This window comes from Python bivittatus, unplaced genomic scaffold, assembly GCF_059951505.1.
Source record: "Python bivittatus isolate LINGU-HERP-01145 unplaced genomic scaffold, Pbiv_v1 ctg000350_np1212, whole genome shotgun sequence".
Lineage (NCBI taxonomy): Eukaryota > Metazoa > Chordata > Lepidosauria > Squamata > Pythonidae > Python > Python bivittatus.
The window spans coordinates 41,985,072-42,008,782 of record NW_028277074.1 but is presented as its reverse complement, the minus strand read 5'-3'; the positions used below and the strand labels follow the sequence as shown (position 1 = coordinate 42,008,782).

Genomic DNA, 23,711 nt, shown 5'->3' with positions numbered 1-23,711 from the left:
CTTCAGCATTTCAAGGTCTTGCTACAGCAAGGAAACTGTTAATTACACAGACTGAGAAAATGTTATCAGTAAAGATTCAACACTGCTATAACCTAGAAATCATTTAACTACCAAAAGGAGACATTCGAAACAGATTGATGCTGTTCACTTGAAACAAAGATATTTATTTCTGAATCAGAGGAAAGACTTGAATTCTGTCTCTCTTCCTGATAGATTAACCATATCTGCGGAATGCCCCATGCAACTCGAAGACTTCCCCATGGATGCCCATGCTTGTCCATTAAAATTTGGAAGCTGTAAGTGCTTTATTCTTTTCAGTTCAATTTCAGAATAGTATTTTTATGGAATTGCTGTGTTCAGTGAGGGCAGCGTAACTCGGCCAAGATCTGACACTGCTCTGTGTTTTGCCGGCTTATTCCTAGTAATACATGCTTGAGGAATTTCTGTATTTAGAAATGGTAATATAATAAATGGCTTCATCCATACTTCCCGGACTGAGATGCACCTTGGCAAGCAGTTGTCCGTAGTTGATCACACATTGTCAGATGTTGCTGTGTGTTGTTTTAGTTCACAGCATGTGTATTTAGAAGTGTGTAGATTAAAGGAACATACTAGCACTTGGTAGAGTAGCAATGAAGATCTTGGAAAAATTATTCAGATGCTAGGATGTGGATCTGTACCTACAATGATCGGAATCATGCAGGCAATGGTTTTTTTCTGTGACACTTTATGGAGGCAAAAGTTGGATTTTGAGAAGCAGGATAGAGAGAATATTGATGCTTTTGAATCTGGTGTTGGAGAAGACTCCTGAGAATACCATGGACAGCCAAGAAAATAAATAAATGGATCATTGAACAAATCAACCTAGAGTTCTCACTCAAGGTACAAATGACTAGGCTCAAATTATCATACTTCAGACATATCGGCTAAGACTTAGCTGTTTTGAGAAGTCTGTCGCACTAGGAAAGGTAAAAGGAAAGGCAAGAAGAGGATGACCAGTAGCAAGGTGGATGAACTCAAATACAGCAGTGATGGGTGCCCTATTGCAAGACCTGAAAGATGAGGTTGGGGGCAGATCCTGCTGGAGAAAATCTATGTGATTGCTAAGAGTCAACACCGACTTGATGACACATACATAATCTACCAGTCAATCATATTGAGGAAAGTGTCTCTCCAAATGCATTTTTAACAAAAAGAGTAACTTTATCTCTTGAAATCTGCATTTAAATGCAGAGTTAATTAAATGCAATTTTCTTTAAAAGCAGATGTTTTTCATCGTCACCGATTAGTATGAGAACCTGGATGGAATATTACAAAAAAGATGATCCATCTGTGTCACATCTGTGATTGGTTTCTGATCATTTCAATGGCAAACAGACAAACACTCTCTCTCTGGGCTGTGATGACTTTGTAGCCAGCAGCCAGAAGGCTCTTATGAGAACTGAATTGACTTAACCATAGTTTTGCTGTGAGCCACACGCAAGGATACCTGAAGGACATAAGCACTACTATTTGGAATATCTTATGGGGCATATAAAAAGAGGAAATGGGCTACATTTGGCCCTTGCAGTATATATTGTCAAGCATTCTTGTGCACGTTGTCAATGAAAGAAAATTTTAGACACTTTTCATTGTACATAAAAACACACACACACATACACACGACACATTTGTTCATCAGAATTTGAAAGCAGAGGTCCTGAGTGATTGTGGTTTAAGGTTTTTATATTACTACAGCAACGGTAATCCCATTCAGTTTCAAGTCATGTTAGTTCAGATGTTTTATGTACAGTGTTATTGAATGTTCTGTGCAACACATACTAGAGACATAATAGGATTTTTATGCTCAGGGTGTTCTGTCTCTTTCTCAATTAATACAGTGCAGGATACATGATTCTTTGTACAGATGCAGATATACTACATTTTGGCATGCCATAGTCTGAAGTCCAGCATTTGGGAGATATAATTGGTTCTCATTTGCATAGCAGTCATCCTAATGAATAGATGCAAATAATACAGCACAGGTATAACATGCCACAGTGTGGACAATGTGAAGAAAATGCATCATCTTTGAAAAATGTGTAGCAGCAACTACATGTGGTACAGGTGACAATTATCCTGTGTCATCCTAAGGTGCTGTCACAGATGTCTCCTGGTTAGATAGCAGAGGATGGAGTGAGTATAAGAGAAGAGGATTGGAGCAGAGAAAGTCACAGCTGTAGGAGGCAAAAGAGGTGTTGCTTTTTGGGTTGGATTTAATATTGCTATGCCTAAGCCCACTTCCTTCCCTTTTCAGCTTTGAGAGTGGGATTAAAGAAGCAGATAAGTGTGTTGCACATTAATGAGCTTAATACAGTCAATCTGTACCTTTTGGGAGAGCATAGTAGGGCAAAAAGATAATACTCAATTTTTAGTGATAATTTTCCACTGAAAATCAGTGTTTTTTGCTTCTACAATTTGGTGGCATGGTGAGGGATAATTTGAGAACCACTGAAAAGGGCTTCTTATTTGAGCCATAAGTTGCTTTACTCTAAATATTATACAAAAAGTGAATGGCATTGCATGTGCTGAGCCTTCCTTATGGGGGGAAGGGGGTATTTAAGGAAGGGAGTCTCTGAATTGTACATTTCTGCCTCTGTGCACTAGAACCTTAATTGTGCAGGATTCCTGTCAAAGCCTTGATAATGGGCAACCAACAGGCAATTCAGTTCATTTATTTATTTTATTCTGTTACTATTCCAAGACCTTTTCACAATACTGAAAAGCAACTGAGTGGAAAAGTTGGGGGCAGCAAGGAGCAAGATAGCAAGACACACCTCTCTCTTGCTCTTCGCTCTCTCCAGAATATCAAATAGATTATCTGAGAATTTGAAAGGAGTACAATACTATATCAACTCTTTGAAGACCTTCTGAAAATTGTCCTACCAACGGGCCACAGAATCAAGTCCTCTCCCTGATCTGCTGGCATGTTGGTTAATCCAGTCTTAACATTCACCCATTCAGCTATATCTGGCTAGGAAAATGCAAAGCTGTTTAAGTCTTTATCTTATCACTTGTATTCTAAACATATAGAGTTATTTTTCTTGTCATGAAATAGCAGCCACAGTAATCCATCTTAATAACAATTTGCCAGCAATTTTCTTCATAAATAATCAGAATGGTGAGGAGAGAGAGATGTTTGAATACAAAGCCTTTAATTAAAGTACTCACCAGACTGGTTTCTTTTATTTATATAATCAAAACAGAGATTTGTAGGTGCAGTGAAATTTAGAAAGCAAGTTCATGCTAGCAGTTCTCCAAATGTTTTATTTCCCCAGTGGTACCAATTTAAATATAATAATCTTACCAGCCCTGAAAAAAACACCTGGCCCGTGCTAGTTTCGTATAAATAATGCACAGCCTTACAATTACAGTGAGAGCAAGTGGTAACAGTGGAGGCCATACACGCTTGGGTGTGTGTTGGCTCCACTGGTGGCTCAGTTTAGTAGAGTTGCCAGGCTCAAAACAAGGTTAGGGTCTTAATCACAGTTAGTATTGGTTTAGGGTCCTGGCTTAATTGTTAGTGCTGGTAAACATAGTTTTCAGTTTGAGAAATTGGGTTTGGGAAATTAAGTCAACTTAATGCTGCAAGTGCAGAAATGCTAAGAAGAGAGCATATGGGCATGGCAGAAAAGTGGTGCAAGGGTAAAGCACGTATCTTCGCTTAATAATGTAATATATGTACATCAAAATTGGGTCCTTGTCTTTGGCCTGAATTGTAAGCTGAATTGTTTATTCTTCATTCAGGCATCTGTCTTCCGGGCGTTTTCATAAGTAAAGGATAAGACAACATGGCATGTACAGATTTCAAAATATATTTCAAAGTGTTTATGTTGTCAGATGTGATTTTGAGAGGATGGAAGAGGCAGGAAATGAAGGAAAGGAGCAAAAAAGTACACCATACCTTTTGTCATCCTAAAACTCTTGATGGTAGAACATTTTACATTTGTGGGAAATTTAAAGGACAAAATGGATGCCATAAGCCTGTCAGATTCTTAAGGCATCCATTTTGCTTCTTAAAACTCTTTAAAGCCTCTCCTTAAACATGCCCTCTGCTTGCCTCCTTTTGCAGTAATGCCATCGATATACCATGTAACACCTTATGTGGCCTTCAGCTCAGGGGAAGCTGAAATAAAGCTATGATTATAGCTTTTCTGTGGAGAGGTACGGAATCCAAAGAATAAAGACCAAATAGGAATTCCAGGCTATCTTCTGTCCTGTCTGATACATTTGCAGTTCTATCCCTGTGTGGCTTGAAACTTTTTTTTAGTTTGCATGAATTCTGACTAAATACTGTCACGAAGCAAAGAACAGCAAACTCCTCCCATCCCTCATCCACCTTCCCAGATGTGCCTCGTTTCTTCTCACATCATCTCCTTGCCCATCTTCCTTTACTCGTCTCTGCCCTTCATCTGCCAGTTCATGTGGGCCCTGCATTGATGCTGGATTGGGGAGGCAGCCATGGAAAGAACATGGGGAAAACAAGGTTGGATATGAAGAAAAGGAACTTGGTCAGCAAGAGGAGAAAACAAATTAGAACCCTGGGGGCATAGGAGGAGAACATCTGGGGTTGCAGAATGGAGAGCTGCAGGGAGTCTTGAGCAAGCAGAAAGGATGGGGTCTGGGGGAAACAGGAAAATATGGGGCTTGAACAGGCGGGAGAGGAAGGAGCAAGAGAATCAGGGAGGGGAGGAGAATAATTGTTCCCTTTTCCTCTTTTAATTTCTGCTGCAGCCATTTTCTACTTCCTGACCTCTGCCAATTAATGCTAGAGCATTCTCCAACTGAAGTCAAGAAGGAGGAAATGGCTGCAGCAGGGAAATAAAAGTGGAAAGAAATGAGTTCACAATGTTCAATGTCCTTCTCCCTTACTCTGGCCTGTTAATTAATGGTTATAGAGCTGGCTGGCTGGCTGGACTTGCAGGGAGGAGAGCGAGCAGATGAGAACTGGCAGCCAGCAGAGGAATCTAGAGATGAAAAAAAAACAACTGCTGTGCAGGAGCAGCCTCTAATTGCTTGTTTTTTTTAAAAAAAATACTCTTCTCAAAACCAAAGATTCATCTTAATGCTTCTGAGTGCCTCTTTTTAAATGTAAATGATCTGAAACTAATTTATTTTCTGATTAATTTATACTTAATTAAATGCAAATAACTAAAAGGGGAAAATATTACATAGAGCTGCAAATAGGTTTGGGGGGAACCCCATCATAAAGCTTCTCTACTGAGGTTGAGAAACTAGTGTTACATTAAAAAAAATTCACACTTTTTTCAGCCCTTCTCATTTCATTTAATTGAAAATAGATTGCTTTCTAAACTTTTATTTTCCTAAAGGAGGATAAAGTTTGGATAAGTTCTCATGTGTGGAGCACTGAATTCTTGCAGCTACCTTAGTTTTGAGCAGTCAAGGTCTGTATCATCTCTTCGCACCCGTGAGTCTACTTTGACCACCAGGCAGATGGCAAGTGATGGATCAGGGGAAAGGTCTTCACACACAGTCCCCTGGGTCTGTTTCTCACTTGCCTTACAGTGACTAGAATTAGTCCCTGTGTTTAAGAGACAAAGATATCTTCCTGTTTGTCTGCATCTCTCCCTTGTGCTTCCCTCAGCTCAAGATGTAGTTGGTAGAAGTGTATCATGTATATCTGAATCTTTTTATCCCAAATATAATGAGCATCTGTTAGCATTCATTGATAGGTGGGCTAAGCCCATACTGTACTCTGTTTCCAAAGCAAATGTATTATGAATACTTTTTTTTAATGGACCTCCTGCTATTTAATTACTTGGTATTGTTTTAGCATTCTGCATATGCTCAGCACAGCATCCTCCAAAAAGGGCTTCCACTGAATTCAGATCTCCAGCAGGAAAGGCCCTGCCTTTCATTGTTCAGTCATTTTCTCCAAGAAAATTTTGAGGCTCCTTGTGGTCCATTTAAATCCCCAAAGAAGCTATCATGAGTGAAACTCCTCTTAGGAAACTTCGCCAGAGCGCAAAGCAGAGGTAGCCCTAGTAGCTGCAGAATATGACCAGATTTGTGCAAGAAAACAGCACCAACAACAGCACCCTTCATCTGACAACAGTACCTCACCCCCGTGAATTTTGTTAATAAATATTTTTGCTAGACTTAAAACTCAGCAAAATATATTCTCCTTTGCTTGATCAGTGTTTTAGCTTCCTTATTGGCCCCAAATTATTCTGTGGTTATTGAATAAGAATTTCAAAAAGTGCTAAATAAAAGCAGGAGATTGCAATTTTGGTACAGAAAATCTATTTAGAGCAAAAGAGGTTAATTGACTTTGTTTCAAGGGCATGCAAGCAAAACTATGTTGGAAGGAAAACTTTACCCCACTTTCTTTGTCTACTGAACAAATAGATTGTCCAGATGAAAGAGACCCTTTGTCCAGGCAATTGGTGAAGTTCCTGAATTACATTGTACATTTAATGTTAAGGATATTGCATTCACGTTGTTCAAAGATGAATTTGTTAATGCTTGCCACCTTTTTGACAGTGATTGCTGTGATTGTAATCTTGCTGTGATCACAACTTTTACAGTCTTCTCACTCTCGATTGAAGGTTTTCATAAATCATCTAGAGGAGGTGTACATATGAAAATCTTTTTTTGTAATATTGACTTTCTGAAACATATAAGCTGGACTAATTTTCTGGCCACTCCCCTCTCCAAGTATATAAATATTTGTTGTGTTAGCTATAAGGAATAAGTAAGAAATCCTATTAGAAGCTCTTATCCTCTATTGATGCAGTTTTTATGCACATTGAAGCATGACATCTTTGCTAGCAATTTGTATCCTTCCCAATGAAAAGATGTGCCCCAGTGTAGTTATTCTGATTAAAGTCTATTTAATCTATGCTTGAAATGTTGTATATTAGTAAATACTGTCATTAGATTTATAGCTACTCTAAATAGTCTAAGATGATCAATCTGCCTCCCTTGTTCTGATACCTTAAATATAGACAAACACCCCCAAGTAAATTATACTTAGCAAGTATATATACTACTTTTGTTGTTGTTTAGTCGTTAAGTCGTGTCCGACTCTTCGTGACCCCATGAACCATATTGCGCCAGGCCTTCCTGTCCTTCACTGCCTCCCTGAGTTTGCTCAGTTTCATGCTCATTGCTTCAGTGATGCTATCTAACCATCTCATCCTCTGCCGTCCTCTTCTCCTTTTGCCTTCAATCTTTCCCAGCATCAGGGTCTTCTCCAAAGAGATCTCTCTTCGCATTAGGTGACCAAAGTATCTGAGCTTGAGCTTCATTATCGATCCTTCCAATGAGCAATCAGGGTTGATTTCCTTTAAGATTGACTGGTTTGACCTCCTAGCAGTCCAGGGGACTCTCAAGAGTCTTCTCCAGCACCACAGTTCAAAGGCATCAGTTCTTCGGCGCTCGGCCTTTTTTATGGTCCAGCTCTCACAGCCATACATTACTAATGGAAAAACCATAGCTTTGACTATGCGGATCTTTGTCGGCAAGGTGACGTCTCTGCTTTTTAATATGCTACCTAGGCTTGCCATAGCTTTCCTCCCAAGGAGCAAGCGTCTTTTAATTTCATGGCTGCAGTCTCCGTCTGCGGTGATCTTGGAGCCCAAATAAATGAAGTCTGTTACTGCTTCCATTTCTGCTCCTTCTATTTGCCAGGAATTGATGGGTCCAGATGCCATGATCTTAGTTTTTTTAATGTTAAGTTTCAAGCCAGCTTTTGCACTCTCCTCTTTCACCCTCATCAAGAGGCTCTTTAGTTCTTCTTCACTTTCTGCCATTAGGGTGGTATCGTCTGCATATCTGAGGTTGTTGATGATTCTCCCTGCAATCTTAATTCCGGCTTGTGATTCTTCCAGTCTGGCATTTCTCATGATGTACTCTGCATATAGGTTAAATAAACAGGGTGACAGTATACAGCCTTGTCGTACACCTTTCCCTATTTTGAACCAATCGGTTGTTCCATGACCGGTTCTAACTGTTGCTTCTTGGCCCGCATACAGATTTCTCGGGAGACAGGTAAGGTGGTCTGGTACTCCCATCTCTTTAAGAATTTGCCACAGTTTGTTGTGATCCACACAATCAAAGGCTTTTGCATAGTCAATGAAGCAGAAGTAGATATTTTTCTGGAACTCTCGTGCTTTCTCCATGATCCAGCGAATGTTGGCGATTTGATCTCTAGTTCCTCTGCCTCTTAGAAACCCAGCTTGTACATCCGGTAGTTCTCGGTTCATGTATTGTTGAAGCCTAGCTTGTAGGATTTTGAGCATAACCTTGCTAGCATGTGAAATGAGTACAATTGTGCGATAGTTTGAGCATTCTTTGGCATTGCCCTTCTTTGGAATTGGAACATAAACTGACCTTTTCCAATCCTGTGGCCACTGTTGCGTTTTCCACACTTGCTGGCATATTGAGTGCAGCACTTTAACACCATCATCTTTTAGTATTTTAAATAACTCAGCTGGAATACTGTCATCTCCACTAGCTTTGTTGTTAGCAATGCTTCCTAAGGCCCACTTGACTTCACTCTCTAGGATGTCTGGCTCAAGGTCAGTGATCACACCAGCGTGGACATCAGGGACATTAAGATCTTTCTTATATAGTTCTTCTGTGTATTCTTGCCACCTCTTCTTAATCTCTTCTGCTTCTGTTAGGTCCCTGCCTTTTTTGTCCTTTATCATGCCCATCTTTGCACTAAACGTTCCTTTCATATCTCCAATTTTCTTGTAGAGATCTCTAGTCTTCCCCATTCTATTGTTTTCCTCGATTTCTTTGCATTGTTCATTTAAGAAGGCCTTCTTATCTCTCCTTGCTATTCTCTGGAAATCTGCATTCAGTTGCTTATATCTTTCCCTTTCACCCTTGCTTTTCACATTCCTTCTTTCCACAGCTATTTGTAAAGCCTCATCAGACAGCCATTTTGCTTTCTTGCATTTCTTTTTCTTTGGGATGGTTTTAGTTGCTGCCTCCTCTACAGTGTTACGGACCTCCATCCATAGTTCTTCAGGCACTCTGTCTACCAAATCTAATCCTTTAAATCTATTCATCACCTTCACTGTGTACTCACAAGGAATATGATCTAAGTCATACCTGAGTGGTCTAGTGGTTTTCCCTACATTCTTCAATTTAAGCCTAAACTTTGCAGTAAGAAGCTCATGATCTGAGCCACAGTCAGCTCCTGGTCTTGTTTTTGCTGTCTGTATAGAGCTTCTCCATCTTTGGCTGCAAAGTATATAATCAATCTGGTTTCGGTATTGACCATCTAGTGATGTCCATGTGTAGAGTCTGTCTTGTGTTGTTGGAAAAGAGTGTTTGCTATGACTAGCTTGTTCTCTTGACAGAACTCTATTAGCCTTTGCCCTGCTTCATTTTGTACTCCGAGGCCAAACTTGCCTGTTATTCCGATTACTCCTTGACTTCCTACTTTAGCATTCCAATCCCCTATGATGAAAAGGACATCTTTTTTTGGTGCTAGTTCGAGAAGGTGTTGTAGGTCTTCATAGAAGCGGTCAACTTCAGCTTCTTCAGCATCAGTGGTTGGGGCATAGACTTGGATTACTGTGATATTGAATGGTTTGCCTTGGATACACACTGAGATCATTCTGTCGTTTTTGAGGTTGTACCCCATTACTGCCTTTCCCACTCTCTTATTGACTATGAGTGCAACTCCATTTCTTCTAAGGGTTTCTTGCCCACAGTAGTAGATATAATGGTCACCGGAATTAAATTCACCCATTCCCGTCCATTTCAGTTCGCTGATTCCCAAGATGTCGATGTTCAATCTTGTCATCTCATGTTTGACCACATCCAGCTTGCCTTGGTTCATAGATCTTACATTCCCGGTACCTATACAATATTGTTCTTTACAGCATCGGACCTTCTTTTCGCTTCCAGATACATCCACAGCTGAACGTCCTTTCGGCTTTGGCCCAGCCGCTTCACTCTTTCTGGAGCTACTTGGAAATGCCCTCCACTCTTCCCAGTAGCATATTGGACACCTTCCGACCTGAGGGGCTCATCTTCCGGCGTCATATCTTTTAGCCTTTTAACATCGTCCATGGGGTTTTCTTGGCAAGGATACTGGAGTGGGTTGCCATTTCCTTCTCCAGTGGACCACATTTTGTCAGAACTCTCTGTCATGACCTGTCCATCTTGGGTGGCCCTGCACAGTATAGCTCATGGCTTCACTGAGTTACGCAAGCCCCTTCGCCACGACAAGGCAGTGATCCATGAAGGGGATATACTACTTAAGTTGATCTAACTTGATGCATCACTTATGTACCGAAATTCATTCTTACTACTTAGAGAAATGCATTGAAATATTTTTTTGTTAAAGCTTCAAGTCACCAAGTGTGCTTTAACACTGATTTTAAAGAAATGCACACTCCTGTTTAACATCTTTTGGGTCAGTAGTAATGAATTTTTGAAATGGAGATAAATATTCGGACAGTTGGAAAACTTTAGAAAACCATTTCTTTGGATAAGAATGGTTTTAAAAAAGATTTCAAAGAAATGTCTAACATAACACTAGTTTTAACACGCTCAAAAAATGGTTTATTAAACCATTATTAAAAAATGGTCTGCTGCATAGGTCTATTAACCCCCAGAACCTCCCAGCGTGGGCAGACTTACATTTTTTTACCCTGCTTGTTATAAAATCCATTTCAATTTTAAATTAACTTGTGGCATTTCAAGATGTTTTTGCCTTTTCTTTTTTATGAGATTTAGGTTATAAGTGATGAGGTTGCAAAGAGAATTGTTTCTTGTCTCTTCGTAGACCTAAAAATTGTGATTTGCAAGGACTGACTCAAACTCTTGCAATCAGCATAAATTATTGCATTGGAAAGATCCTATTGGTAAATCTTTCAGGCCTAATACAGGCTAATGAGCAATGCTCCGTGCTTTTCTCGTGAGTTAATTGAAAATGGTTGAAAAAATGTGATTGGAAGTTGGTCATCCCCTTCGCCATGAGGCTTCTCCTTCTGTTCTCAGAATAAAGGGGGGAAAAGACGTTAAAATGATAATATGAATCTTAAATGGAAAGAACTAAAATGGTCATTTAATTGAAACTATTGCCTAGATGAAACTCGTGGAGGCACTTAGTTGCCTGAAACAGCATAGCCAGAGAAAATCATTAAAGGAAGTTATTGCTCATTCAAATAACAGGAAACATTTCCAGGAACAAAATTTCTATTCTCTGAAAGCACAAATCACAATTTATTCCAACACAGGGAAAAAGATGTAATGCTAATGTGGGTGTACAGATGTTGTCAGGAAAGTTGAACAGATCACTGAGGAAATGTACACAGTCTGAAATTGTACAGATGTTGTCAGGAAAGTTGAAGTTCAGAGTGAGCTGAGAATGATCAGGTATAATAAGAACAACTGAAGGGCTTCTTGATATAGGTTTAATAGAAAAGAAAGAGAAAAGACATAGAATATGTGCTTACCAGGCAATTGTGAAGAGCTAGTTGAAGGAGAAAGATTCCCACTCAGGCTTGATAGAAACATAGACATGGAATAGCTACTTAGCTTGAATGAGTTCAAGTATTTTGGATCAGGTGAACTGCATTCTAGGATACTGAAGGAACTGACTTATTGAGTTTTATTTATTTTCTTATTGATTGATCTAAATGTGCATGCATTATCTTTGAGAAATACTTAAGAATGATTGAAATACTGTACTATATAATTGCCACAGGTCAACCCTATCTTCCAAAAAGTGGAAAAGGAGAACCCAAAGAACATACACAGCCTGATATTGATAGCTAGGAAGATATTAAAGTAGATTATAAAATCCTGTATTTTTATATACCTTGAAAAAATGCAGTAATCATGAGACGTCACAGGGAATTTGTGAAAGAAAAAGCCTTACAGACTAAACTTTTTTCATGCTTTAGTCTGGTGACTTGCTTATTAGGTGGCAGGAATGTTTCATACCCAGTGCCATTTTTATAAGCAAGCTACTTACAAGCTGGATGGTATGTTTAGGTGGATCCACACAACTGGCTTAACATTGTACTCAAAGAATGTTCATTAAATGTTATTTATTATTACACTGGAGATATTGAATAGAGTTCTGTCCTGAGTGTGATATTCTTCAACAGTTAATGAATTGGATCAGAGGATTTGATCAGGGGACAAGGAGAGGAACTGGTAATAAAACTCAGAGGGAGCATAATAGTAGTTTTCAAATACCACACAGAAGAAGATCAAAACTTCTTCTCCATTGTCCCAGCACAAAGGGCCCAGAATAACAGTCAAATCCCATGAAGATTCATGTAGTATCCTAATAGAATTGTGAAAACATTTCAGCAGTGAAACCAGTTACTGAAGGAGATGGTGAGCTTCCCTTCACTGGATGGGTGTAAGTAACCATCTGTTGGACATACTAATTTGATTCCAGCGTTGAGCAGGGGGAGGCTGGTTCCTTTTATTTTGTGATTCAGTTACCAGATTTTATGATATGTATTGTTATACTCTGAAGAGACACCTGTTGCCCTTACTCTGTTTGGGGGCACTTTTTCAGTGGTTATGGTTGTCATCATCATCACCACCACTATCATCCATATTGAACTGCTAAGTGCATACCATCTTCTAAATTGTAAAAACCTAGACCGCGCTTCCTCAATCTTATATCTTCTACATATGCTGGGTCTACAACATGGCTAATGTGGGTGAACTGTGGCAGGTTGGGAGAGTCTGAGATGTATTGTTTGGCCTTCCATCAGACCAGGTTTTCTTTTCCCTGCTGCATTGGAGAAAATATTCATAACAACAAGTGTTTTATTTCAGTATCCTGTCACATCACCAGCTGGGACCATTTGCTAGGCTCCACATTCCTTTCTTCTCCAATTATATATCTGTGGATATGTGTGTGTTAGCCATTTTTGCTAACACCAGCAGCTCATTAGAGAAACATTACAGCTCATTGTATAGGAGCATCTTATGTTTTGTGAGCTCACGTTCAACTTTAATGAGCTTCTTTGTTTCACTGCCGTTCCTGAGAGACTATCTTACAGATGCTGCTTTTGAATTACACTCTGAATTCTGTTGTCCATCCTAAACTTGTTAACAGCTGATATTTTATTCTTGTTCTTGGGCCTGTGTTCTCTTCTAAATCAAATAATTCATCTCTTTTATTGCATTAACTTCTGTGGTATGTTTATTAAAGAAGCAAAGATCTGTGTGCAATCCTCTTGCCTGTTTTCATCGCTCAGTTTAGAAAAATAGGCTTTAATCTCACATGACTGAAGATTGTGGCAGTGTTATTTGCATTGGTTTCAGATTGAATTTGCTGTCTCAGATCATAGTCTTACCTGTTAATCAGTAGTCAGTCAGATCTGTTGGTGGAATAAGTACCAACAGTTAGAATTTAAGATGGAGAAAAAGATAAAAAAGAAGGCCCGCAGCATTTCTTTAACAGGAAAAGCAGAAGAAAATAGGGCTTTAAATGCCAAGAAGTATGACTGAAATTTTACTACTGGAAGAGAAGTGCTCCCCTAAATCATCAGGCATGCGAGTTTTCAAGATCAAAATAAGAAATATCACCTGTAAATTTTAGGAAGGTTAAGGTGCTGTTTTTGCATCTTGTCAGAGCTCAGTCAGGAACCCTTCAGTATACCGAATGAAAAGGTTTCATGATGATCAGGTGCTCCACCATTGTGGGCAAAATACTCTTGGAACTTACCAGAATTTGTGATTTGATAAGGCTTGCATAGAGCCTCTTTTGACATGCCAAGGCCAACTCACAGAGCCCATCTAATCAATTTATAGCTTCAAAGTTATCTCAGGCTGTACCTCGTCTCTAAATGAAAGAAAGCAAGGAATGTTTCATACCATCCAGTTTGGCCGAGGATCAGTATTTTGCTTCTATGGTATCAGTTCAGTTATGTGTCTCATGCATTGCATAACTGTTACAAGTTTGGCTGGTAGGAAAAAAAGTGAGATATAACAAGGAAAGAAACAAAGGTAAGGTGTTTCTATGCTGAAAGGCATTGACTGTGGTTAGCAGGTAGGCACATCTAGATGATCTTTGGGAAATTGCAGCCTAAAACGCACTTATTTATAATGGAATGCCAGATTAAAGACTTTACCTTAGTAGAAAGGTCAGGCAGGAGCTGTTTGCACCAGGAATAAAATGCACTGGTTCCTAAGCCAAATAGGTATTCCAGAAATGGTGGCTCAGTTGTTGACGTTAATGAATAAAACTCTCTCTTATTTATACTGCTAATTGTACACAGCAGAACAGGGTAATATGAACTCTAAATCCATCAGATTCTTGGGAACAAATGCATGTATTTTGAAAACTCTAATCTTAGAAGCCATGAATATAAAGACCTGGGTAAATAATTTATTCAAGAATCTGGAATTGGAAAAGAAAATAAAAGAAAAGAAAACCTTATCCACAGAAGAGTATTGACATAGCAGTTTCCTTTTGTTAAAAACAAAGTACTCCTCAATAATACTTGATTTTGAAAAAAAATAGCATAAGTAAAAAATGTTGCTTCGTGCTTTCAAACCTTTCTGGTATAATCCTTATGTGTATTTTTTATAGTATATGAAACTTTAAATCCTCTCTGATAAAGCTGTTCACTGAAATTCTGTAAAAGCATTTTACAACATAACTGCCTTGTTTTTTTTAGAACACTCTGTCTTGACCTATATTTACCTGATATGTCAGTACTGGACCATCGTTATACTAAATCCTGTATAAGTGGGAGAAAAAAGTCCAGAAAACAATGGAAGGCCAAGGACTGAGAATGGTGTGCAGAATGTTGAAGCACTCAGTAATAGACATTTAAATAGAGGAAGGAATAGGTTAAATTGTATGGTACAAGGATTAGGGAGTATGGGGAACAGAGGGGAAGAACTAGAAGTTTTAATAAGGGAATAGCAGGAAGTGGAATATCATTCAGTAGGCATTCCTGAAACCTAGTGGAATAAAACTCATGAGTGGAATTCAAGGACTGAAGGGTATCAATTATGCAGAAGGAAAAGGCCAGATGAAAGGTGAAGAGGAGCAGCATTGTATATAAAGGAGTTACATGTGTGTGTTGAGAGCCAGAAATGTGAGGATAAGGATCCAATCAAGAGCATTTAGATAAGAATATAAGGAAGGGGACCTAAGACATTATTGTGAGGATACGCTGTATAAACTGGATTGATGATTTGGATAATCACTTTCTGGACCTTAGTGCAGAATGTTCAGCAAGAAGAAACATAGTAATAATGGGAGAATTCAATTACCTAGACATCTTTTGGAAAGCCAACTTGGCCAAGATTGCAAGATCCCCAAAATTGCTCAGTGGTTCCATTGACTGCTTTGTTTTCCAGAAGGTTCAAGAAAAGAAAATGGGATCAGTTGTTCTAGATCTGATGCTAACCAGTAAAGAATTGCTGGTTAAAGATGTAAAAGCAGTGAGAATTTTGGGAGGAAGGAACCATGTCATCTCAGAGTGTAAGATTCTATAGAAAGACAAAATGGAGCGTAGTTGCACATGCGGATTTTTGGAAAGCCAATTTCAACAAGCTTAGAGAAGTACTAGTTAGGATACTGGAAGTACTACTGTATCACACATCATTCCAATGAGGAAAACCAAATGGGAGATACCTTAGGAAACCACTGTGGATGCATGATGAACTATCAACTAAGCAAAGGATTTCTTTGGGTTTACAGTGGTTAATGTAAATAAGGCGGGAAGTAAAGCATTGGTTGCTACTAACTATGCTCACTGTCATTAAATGGAATTTAAAAACTGCAAATTCAAACAACTCTCTGAACTGTTTTCAGAGTGCACTATTGTTTTATAACACCTCCCACCTTTTATTCCTCTTTCAAAAAGTATAATTTTGGTGCATTAAAATATCTAAATAGTTGGATACAAAAAAATTAGCATTTGTGAGTATGAAAGTTAGATTGCTCACTCAAAAATCCCATTTATGCTACAATATATTCTACATAATCCATACTGTGATAAAAAGTAATCCCAGCTTTTTCCAGTCAAACGCTTGAAATAATTTCTTCCTCTTCTTCCTACAATACATGTGAAAAAGCTACTTCATTCCTGGTTAGAAGTAGTGTCCTTCAATAATGAGAAACTTTTGCTCCCATTGAGGCAAGTGTCCAGGCTATTTAATTTCTATTGATCTCCAGCATTGCTTTCATTTCACTGTAAAAAAATAGTCATATGGAGAAAAAAATCTTAATAACTCTCAGCCTTGGGGTAAAAATAAAGATTTTTTTATAGTAATTTTATTAAAAATTACAATTAAAAATAGAAAAAACTAATACAAACCAAAAAAGAAAAAAGATAGAAAGTGCAGAAAAGAAAAAATGGAAAGAAAAATAGAAAAGAAAGAAAAAATAAGAATATATATTTCTTTTCTTTTTCTTTACTATAAAAAAATGACTTCCCCTTTCATCATAAGTATAAACAATTTTAATAACTTATCACCTTCTCTTAAAATACAACAAAAGATCTCTACTTCCAATATCCCATCTCTTACCTATAAACAGACCTTAAAAGCCTCATAATTTCAGTCCTGATGTCAGCAAAAGTCCATTAACGGTTACCAGAGATAACAACATATCTATTTTAACCTTGATCAAATCTATTTTAACCTTGATCAAATAAACCAACTTCTAACTATTACTTCTAACAACCTTGATCTTTAGTCTTTTCAAATAATGTCCTAGAACTTAATTTCTTTTCATTTTTTCTTTGTCCCTTCTTACAAAATTCTTCAGCGCTTTTACAAGCTTCTTTTGTAAATCCAATAGAGGAAAATTATCCAGATTGTTTGTTGTTTGTATATCCCTTTTAATTACTAAGACATCAGCCAGTTTCTTTTGTATGTCCAGTGTAGCCTATTTTACTATGTCATTCTTGTAGCCTGTCATTTTTAAATCCACTTCCAAGTCAGTCTCGATATTGTCAGGTAAAACTTGTTTCTCTTCCATAATATCTTTCAGACACAGTCTATCTATAGAGATAGACACTATTAAAATTAACTTCAGGTTCCATTGTTCAAAAATATCCTTCAGTATGTCCAAAGTTAAAATATGTTGCTTCATTCTGTAATTATAAGTCAAGTTTGAGTGTTCTTCTCCTTTAATTGTCATCTTTCCTCCAGTTCTCTCTAGTGTCCAATATTAAAGTCTTATCTTATTTTTTTAAAAACTTTTTCCCATGGGAAGGTTTCTTATAATTAATTCCAAAATCTTATTTCAAATTCATCTGGACCCTTATTGCATTTATAACTTTCCAGAATCAGAGTTCTAATCATTCTTTTGCTATTTATTCCAAAAGAAAAAAATTAAGTCCTTAATTTATATTTAAAACTTCTTTCACTAAGGATTGAAGGAAACTCACCTGGTGCTGTCAAACCTGCCAATCCAAAGGTCCTAATAGCTGAAAAGCAGTTAACAACCAATTCCAAAAGTGATTAGAAAATGAAGTATGTGAACTCAGCATCCTTTTGAAGGTGCTGACCACAGTTTGAGCAAAAAGGTAGCTATTCCCTCATCTCACAGAGCTGTAAACCCACTGGAGATCGCTGTCTTGTGGTCTCTTCATGAGGTGCAACTGTGCAAAGCACTTGTGGGCAATCTCAATCCTCTCTTGTCTGGAGAGGAATTCTGAAGAGCCGGTCTACCTTCCATCTCTTCGTTCTGCCACAGTTGATGGCTCTGCTTTTAGTGAAGCTGCCTTCAATTCACCATTTCTTCCCCGGAAGTGGGGTAAAGATAACGTTTTGAAAACAAATAAGAGGAACTAATGCAAGGATGTTAGCATCACATTTTAAACTTCATGCTGCAGTAGCAGAAATAGTTGACGAGAACAAACGGGAGCAAATGCTGTTGCGGGAACAATAGGGAGACTTCCACAGCTATCATGTCTCCCAGACCATCTCTAGCATGGCACATAAAATTAGACTTATGCTCAGTTTTGTCATCAACACTGTGGAAAAAGAACTTCTGGGAAATTCAGAAGACATCTTCAAGCAATACCCGTACTGTTCCTTTTCAAATATATTACAGTGTTTGGTTTCTCCTGATTCTGCTTTAAGTAGTGTAATGGTTTCCTCCAGGATCCCTTTTTTTCCTGAGTGATCCCATGGAGCGCACAGGGAATGTGTGGGCATCAGGGAAACATTCAGATTTAGCTACATGATCCTGAGAACACTCAAATCCAGGACAGTAGTTTTCACTCAGTTGTAATAGGGAAGAGGGAACACAAAGATGGCTCTGCTGAGAGATAGAGTAAAGCCAACATCCCAAGCAGAAGACTTGGATTGTAATAAAGGGCAGCAAATTGTTAATTATTTAATTTATTATATTTAATTAGGGTTGGGAAAAGCTTAAAAAGGGTGCTTCATGAGGCATGTTAATACGAATCAAATGCTCATCAGGCTACATTCGCTGGAAGGCTTGGTGCAGCTGCTTAAGTGGGATTCTCAGATTGTCTGTACACACCCAGAAAATACAAGGGGGTAATTTCTATTACTTTTTTAAAAAATCATCCTTGTTTAAAAGTTATATTTTTCACCAGAAGACTTTCCAAGGATCTTAATGGGAAAAAAATATGATTAAATAACAAAACTCTAATAATACAATCCTGAACTTGTTTACATCTCAGTGTAAATTACTCCTAGTAAGTCTGCACAGAGTTACTGTGTAGATCCTGTAGACTGAATGGGCAATAACGCACTAGTAAAAGCAGAACCAAGAATAGAAATAGAGCTATCAATAAAAGTAAAAATAGCAGTAAGGACAAAAACAACTGATGCAAGAGCAGCTGTGTGTTCCACTAAAAGCCTGAGAAAGCTTTTAAAAAAGCATTAACTTTTCAAGGTAGCTAACCAAGTGTCGTTGGAAGAGTGTGTTCCACAACTGACTCCCACCAACATAAAAGAACGATCGCAGGTCTCACAAAATGAAGTTCAGATAATGTCAAGAGCCTCTCCATTGTAGTGGGCAAAATACTGAATAAACAAATAACGATGCATCCTAGAACAGGATCTCTGACAAGGTCCTTAACAGTTAGGTTCATACAGGAACATTCTTTCAATACGCTGCTCCAAAGCTGAATGGAGCTTTTATGTGTGCAAATCAGACTGTGAATTGCATCCCTAAAAAGGCCTTTAGAATTTCTTAAAGAATGACTGCTGCAGGGTGACCATGACATGCTAAGGTTTTCGCTTGTTAATAGGCACACAGAGTGCATTTTCATCATCCAAGTGTGTACTGGAATTTGCTTTTTTCTGACAATTCATTTGTAGGGTGGAGTTGAACATAACTAGAAGAAAAGGAGGTTGGTAACAATTTGCAATTAGGACCTAGGTCAGTGTTTCTCAACCTTGGCCACTTGAAGATGTGCGGACTTCAACTCCCAGAACTCCCCAGCCAGCATGGCTGTCTGGGGAGTTCTGGGAGTTGAAGTCCACACATCTTCAAGTGGCCAAGGTTGAGAAGCATTGACCTAGGAGGTAGAAGGTTGTCTTGGCGCCTAAAACTATTCTGTTTAGAATTCTGTTGTAGGACTGATGTCTGTTGTTATTTGATTAAGAATTGCCTACCATTGTGGTAATTGCATAGATACTGTAAACCTCCAGTACTTGGACTTCTCATCATCAATATCATACCATCTAGGAAGAAATGTATAGCCATTTTGGACATTTGGAATTTGTTCCAGTGAGATTTTATTTTGCCAGAATCTGAGCACAAAAAACAAATTCCAGCACTGCTGCTCACTTTTTGCAAACTCCACCGTAAAACTAAAAAGGCAATCTAAGCAGAAGTGTTCAACTTGATCAGGCAGCATTGACTTTGCTATTCTGTCTCTTTCTAAACTAAAAATATAACCTTGATTCAAGGATTGGGCCTCACTGTCCTTCAGAACTACCTCGCAGGCTACTTCTCACATGAAATCTTGGCCTTTTGAATGTTCATTTTTTTCATCACCCAGAAATCACAGAATACCCTTCACTAGTCCATTGATCTGAACTTAATAAACTCTTTGTTTTTTTATGATTATGAAGTATTATTTTAACTTCCTCCTGATGTTGAATGCTTTCATTTTGTCTCAAAATTCTTTGGCTCCAGTTATGCAGCCTTTTCTCATCTGTCTCATTGGCCACCCTTGACCTGAAGATTAGAGCATTCATTCTCAAGTCCCTTAGTTCTGTTTCATCTTAGAGGCAGATGGAGGATGCATGTATATTTAGATAATTCCATATTTTTCTTTATTTCTTGCAACAGATTTTTCAGTGCAAAATCTGGGAATTAAAATGTTGTCTTCTTTCTAGTTTGATTTGTTGAACCTAGGTCAGCTTTCTTCAACCTTTATCTCTCCAAATATTTTTTGTGAACAGTGTTCAGGATCCCTCACCATTGGCCATCCTGCTCAAAGCTGATGGGAATTGTAATAAAATATCTGGAAGAATCAAAGGCATAATTGTTAGTGTACAATTACACTATGTACAGTATGAGGGACCTCTGTAACAGGATGTAGATGTGAGTATATTTCCCTGCAATAAAATATTGATGACATTTTGTGGATGGCTTAGATTTCACAGATGGCTGTGAGAGGTTTGCAACAGTTCAAAAGCAGCTCTCACAGTACTGGCTGCTTTTGGAGAGCTGATTTCTTGCTTGGTTTATTAGAAACTGGAGCAAAATTAGGTTTTCCCTCTCTAATACTGCAGTATTGCAGAGCTCCTGGATGAACTGTTTTTCAATTGGTGGGAAGTTTTGCTTCACCATCCTTCCTGGCTCCTGTACTCAAGCTTTTATTTTTTCTGGATTAATTTATCTCATTATTGACTTCATAATTTGAAATCTCTGCTTAGTTTTATTACATTCCCTCTACTTTTCCTGGATCTGCTCTCCGTGTTGAAGAAATAAGCCCTTTTTGTTATCATAGGAAGATAGCTTTTAAATCATTCAAATTTAATTATCAAATTTATAAGGCCATCCAACTCCATAAAGATTCTGGGTGGCAGAGAATGTTAAAAACAGCAATATAACAAAGAAAAGAATTATGATGTCCAGAAGAGAAAAAAGCAGTCATACTAACCTGTAGGATCCTATAAAAGTATTACCACCCACACTAGCCCAAGGCCTGGGAAAAAAGTTAGTTTTTTAAAGATCTTTAAAACATGGTTAGGGTAAGGGCCATACAGATGTTGGGGGGGGATATTTCTAGAGGGCAGGTGCTATAACTGATAGGGGCTGTTTCTTGGTTCAGTTAGATGATATGGTTTAATTGGTGGGGCCTGGAGCATGCCAACACTGTCCAATCATACAGGACTGAAACTCTAAGAAATAGATGATCCTTCAGATTGTACTACCACAGTAATTCCAACCTGATGTTCTCCAAAATCATTTATTTATTTTAGTCTAGTACTATAAGCTTATGTAATGGTATATGGGAATGACCTTGGGAGACAGGGGTGAAGAGATGCTGCCTAGAGAATGGTCAGATAGGAGACAGCATAGCCCACAGCTGCACAGTGGGTGGAGCAAGAGACTCAGAAGGGACCCTCCCTAAGTTTTCTGGCTGTAAAGGTGACAGCGGGAGAATTGTACTTTCAGGCTTGCAAGATTCTATTAATACAGTTTTACAATAAAGTAGAACTAGTTCATCTGGTCATGTTTCCTGTCTGGTCTACCTGGTAAGGCTGACATCAATTTTGCAGGTCTCATACTCTCTTTCAAGGAAATATATTTCATAAATGGTCTCCAATCCTCAAGGAACTCTGCTATCTGCCGAGCATGTGGCAGCAGTGTTATTGCAACACCAGCAACAAGCGGATGCACAAATGACCAATTTGTAGAATGTGATGATACAACTAACACAACAGCTGGGGCAGAATTTTCCCCAACCCATGGCAGCGCAACAAATTGTGGTTCAGCCAATGCTTCTGCATTCCCATGGAAGCTTGCTGGAGAGGTTCAGAGGGGACCAGAATCAACATTCACTGCTCAATGTGAAATGTTTATGGCAGGCAGGCCGGTGGAGTTTCCCACTGATCACACCAAAGTGACTTTTGTGCTGCGTTTGCTGAAGGAAGCAGCAGCTAAGTGGGTAACGTTCACTGAGGGGAATGATCTGGTGCTGGACAACTAACAAGACTTCATGCATAAACTCAAAGGACATTTTGGGGACCCCATACAGAGAATCACTGCCAGTTAAGAAATCCGGAAGCTCAAGCAGGTACAGAAGAGAGTAAAGTCATATATTTCGGATTTTAAATTACTTGCTAGTAATGTGGGTGGAATGGCTTAGCCCTGATTCACCGGTTCATAGAAGTGCTGGCTGAGGACCTAAGAGATAAGCTGGTGAGGCAAGGCACCCCAAATACCCCGGAAGAGCTGTATCAGCATTGTATAATAATGGACACTCCCCTGGAGTTAAGGCAAGAAAGGAACAGTAAGGGGAAAAGAACCTACAGTCTCTCTTCCTCCATACCACTCCTCCCAATGGCCTCCTCAGAAACCAGTGTGGGAGAACCCATGCACATCAGAGCAGCCAAGAGATCCCTGTCATCAGGAGAGAAGCAAAGAAGAAGGGGTCAGGGACTGTGCTTTTACTGTGGGTCCCCAGGATACATAGTTAGAGCATGCCCGGTAAAAGCATCAGCATCTGCCACAGCAATGAGATGCAGAACTTGTAAATCAACAGAGCACAGAGCCAGCAAGTGCCCAGCTTGCTTCAAACCTGCACTCCAGGGAAACTTCGCCAGCCCCCCTCCCAGGAGCTCCAGAGGTGGGCCCTCCACCATTTGAGGAGAGCTCAGTCAGCCAACAGCAGACAAGCATACCTAATTACTCCTGTTATTGTTACTTTAGGTACCAGGCAGAAGGTGGAACTTTCTGCTCTTGTAGACTCAGGGGCAACCGCTAATTTCAAAGATACAGAAGCAGTACAAAACTACAGTTGCCTATTCAAGCTCTAGAAAGCCCAGTGATAGTCAAGATGATTGAGGGGCAGCCACTAAGAGCAGGGCTGATCCTGCAGCGCATGGATCCTTTGCAACTGACAATCAAAGATCACATAGAGTTCATAATGCTGTATGTAGCTGCCTCCTTGCAAGTGCCTATCGTCTTGGGAATAGAGTGGCTTCAGCTGCATGATCCAGATGTAAATTGGGTGCAAGGGACACTCTCATTCCCCTCCCCAAAATACCAGCAACTTTGCTTACAAGCAGTAAAAGCTTACCCCCACCCCACCCCATTGCAGAATAAGGGAGAATCGGCACTGTCAGAAAAATATACAGACTTTGCAGATGTGTTTGGGGAAGAAGAGGCAATTGTGTTACCACGCTCCCCCTTCTGGGCAGTGATTGCACCATCAATGTGAGGCCATTAGCCCAAATCCCAGCAAGGAGACAGTATCCCATGTCTACCCACGAGGTAGCCATTCTCAAGGAATAGTTGGATGACAGCATCAAAAAGAATTCATTCGCCCTTCCAACTCACCAGCACTGGCACCCACATTTTTTGTCCCGAAAAAACGAGAAGCAACAGCCATTCCGAAGGGAAAGGAGGGAGCCTCCATGCATACCATTCATGTCTACAAAGACCCGAACAGAGTGACAATTAGAGACCATTATCCACTTCCACTTATTTCAGTTCTCCTAAACCGGCTACAAAAGTTGCGCATCTTTACAAA

The 23,711-nt window shown here is 39.1% G+C and overlaps 1 protein-coding gene across 1 annotated transcript in view; it reads left to right on the top strand.

Moving 5' to 3' along the window:
- Positions 1 to 23,711, top strand: part of GABRA5 (gamma-aminobutyric acid type A receptor subunit alpha5) — an 80,568-nt gene that overhangs the window by 36,942 nt on the left and 19,915 nt on the right. The window contains exon 5 of the mRNA XM_088145008.1: positions 214 to 296. Within this exon, the coding sequence (XP_088001134.1) occupies positions 214 to 296 (83 nt within the window). The remainder of the gene's footprint in view (positions 1 to 213; positions 297 to 23,711) is intronic.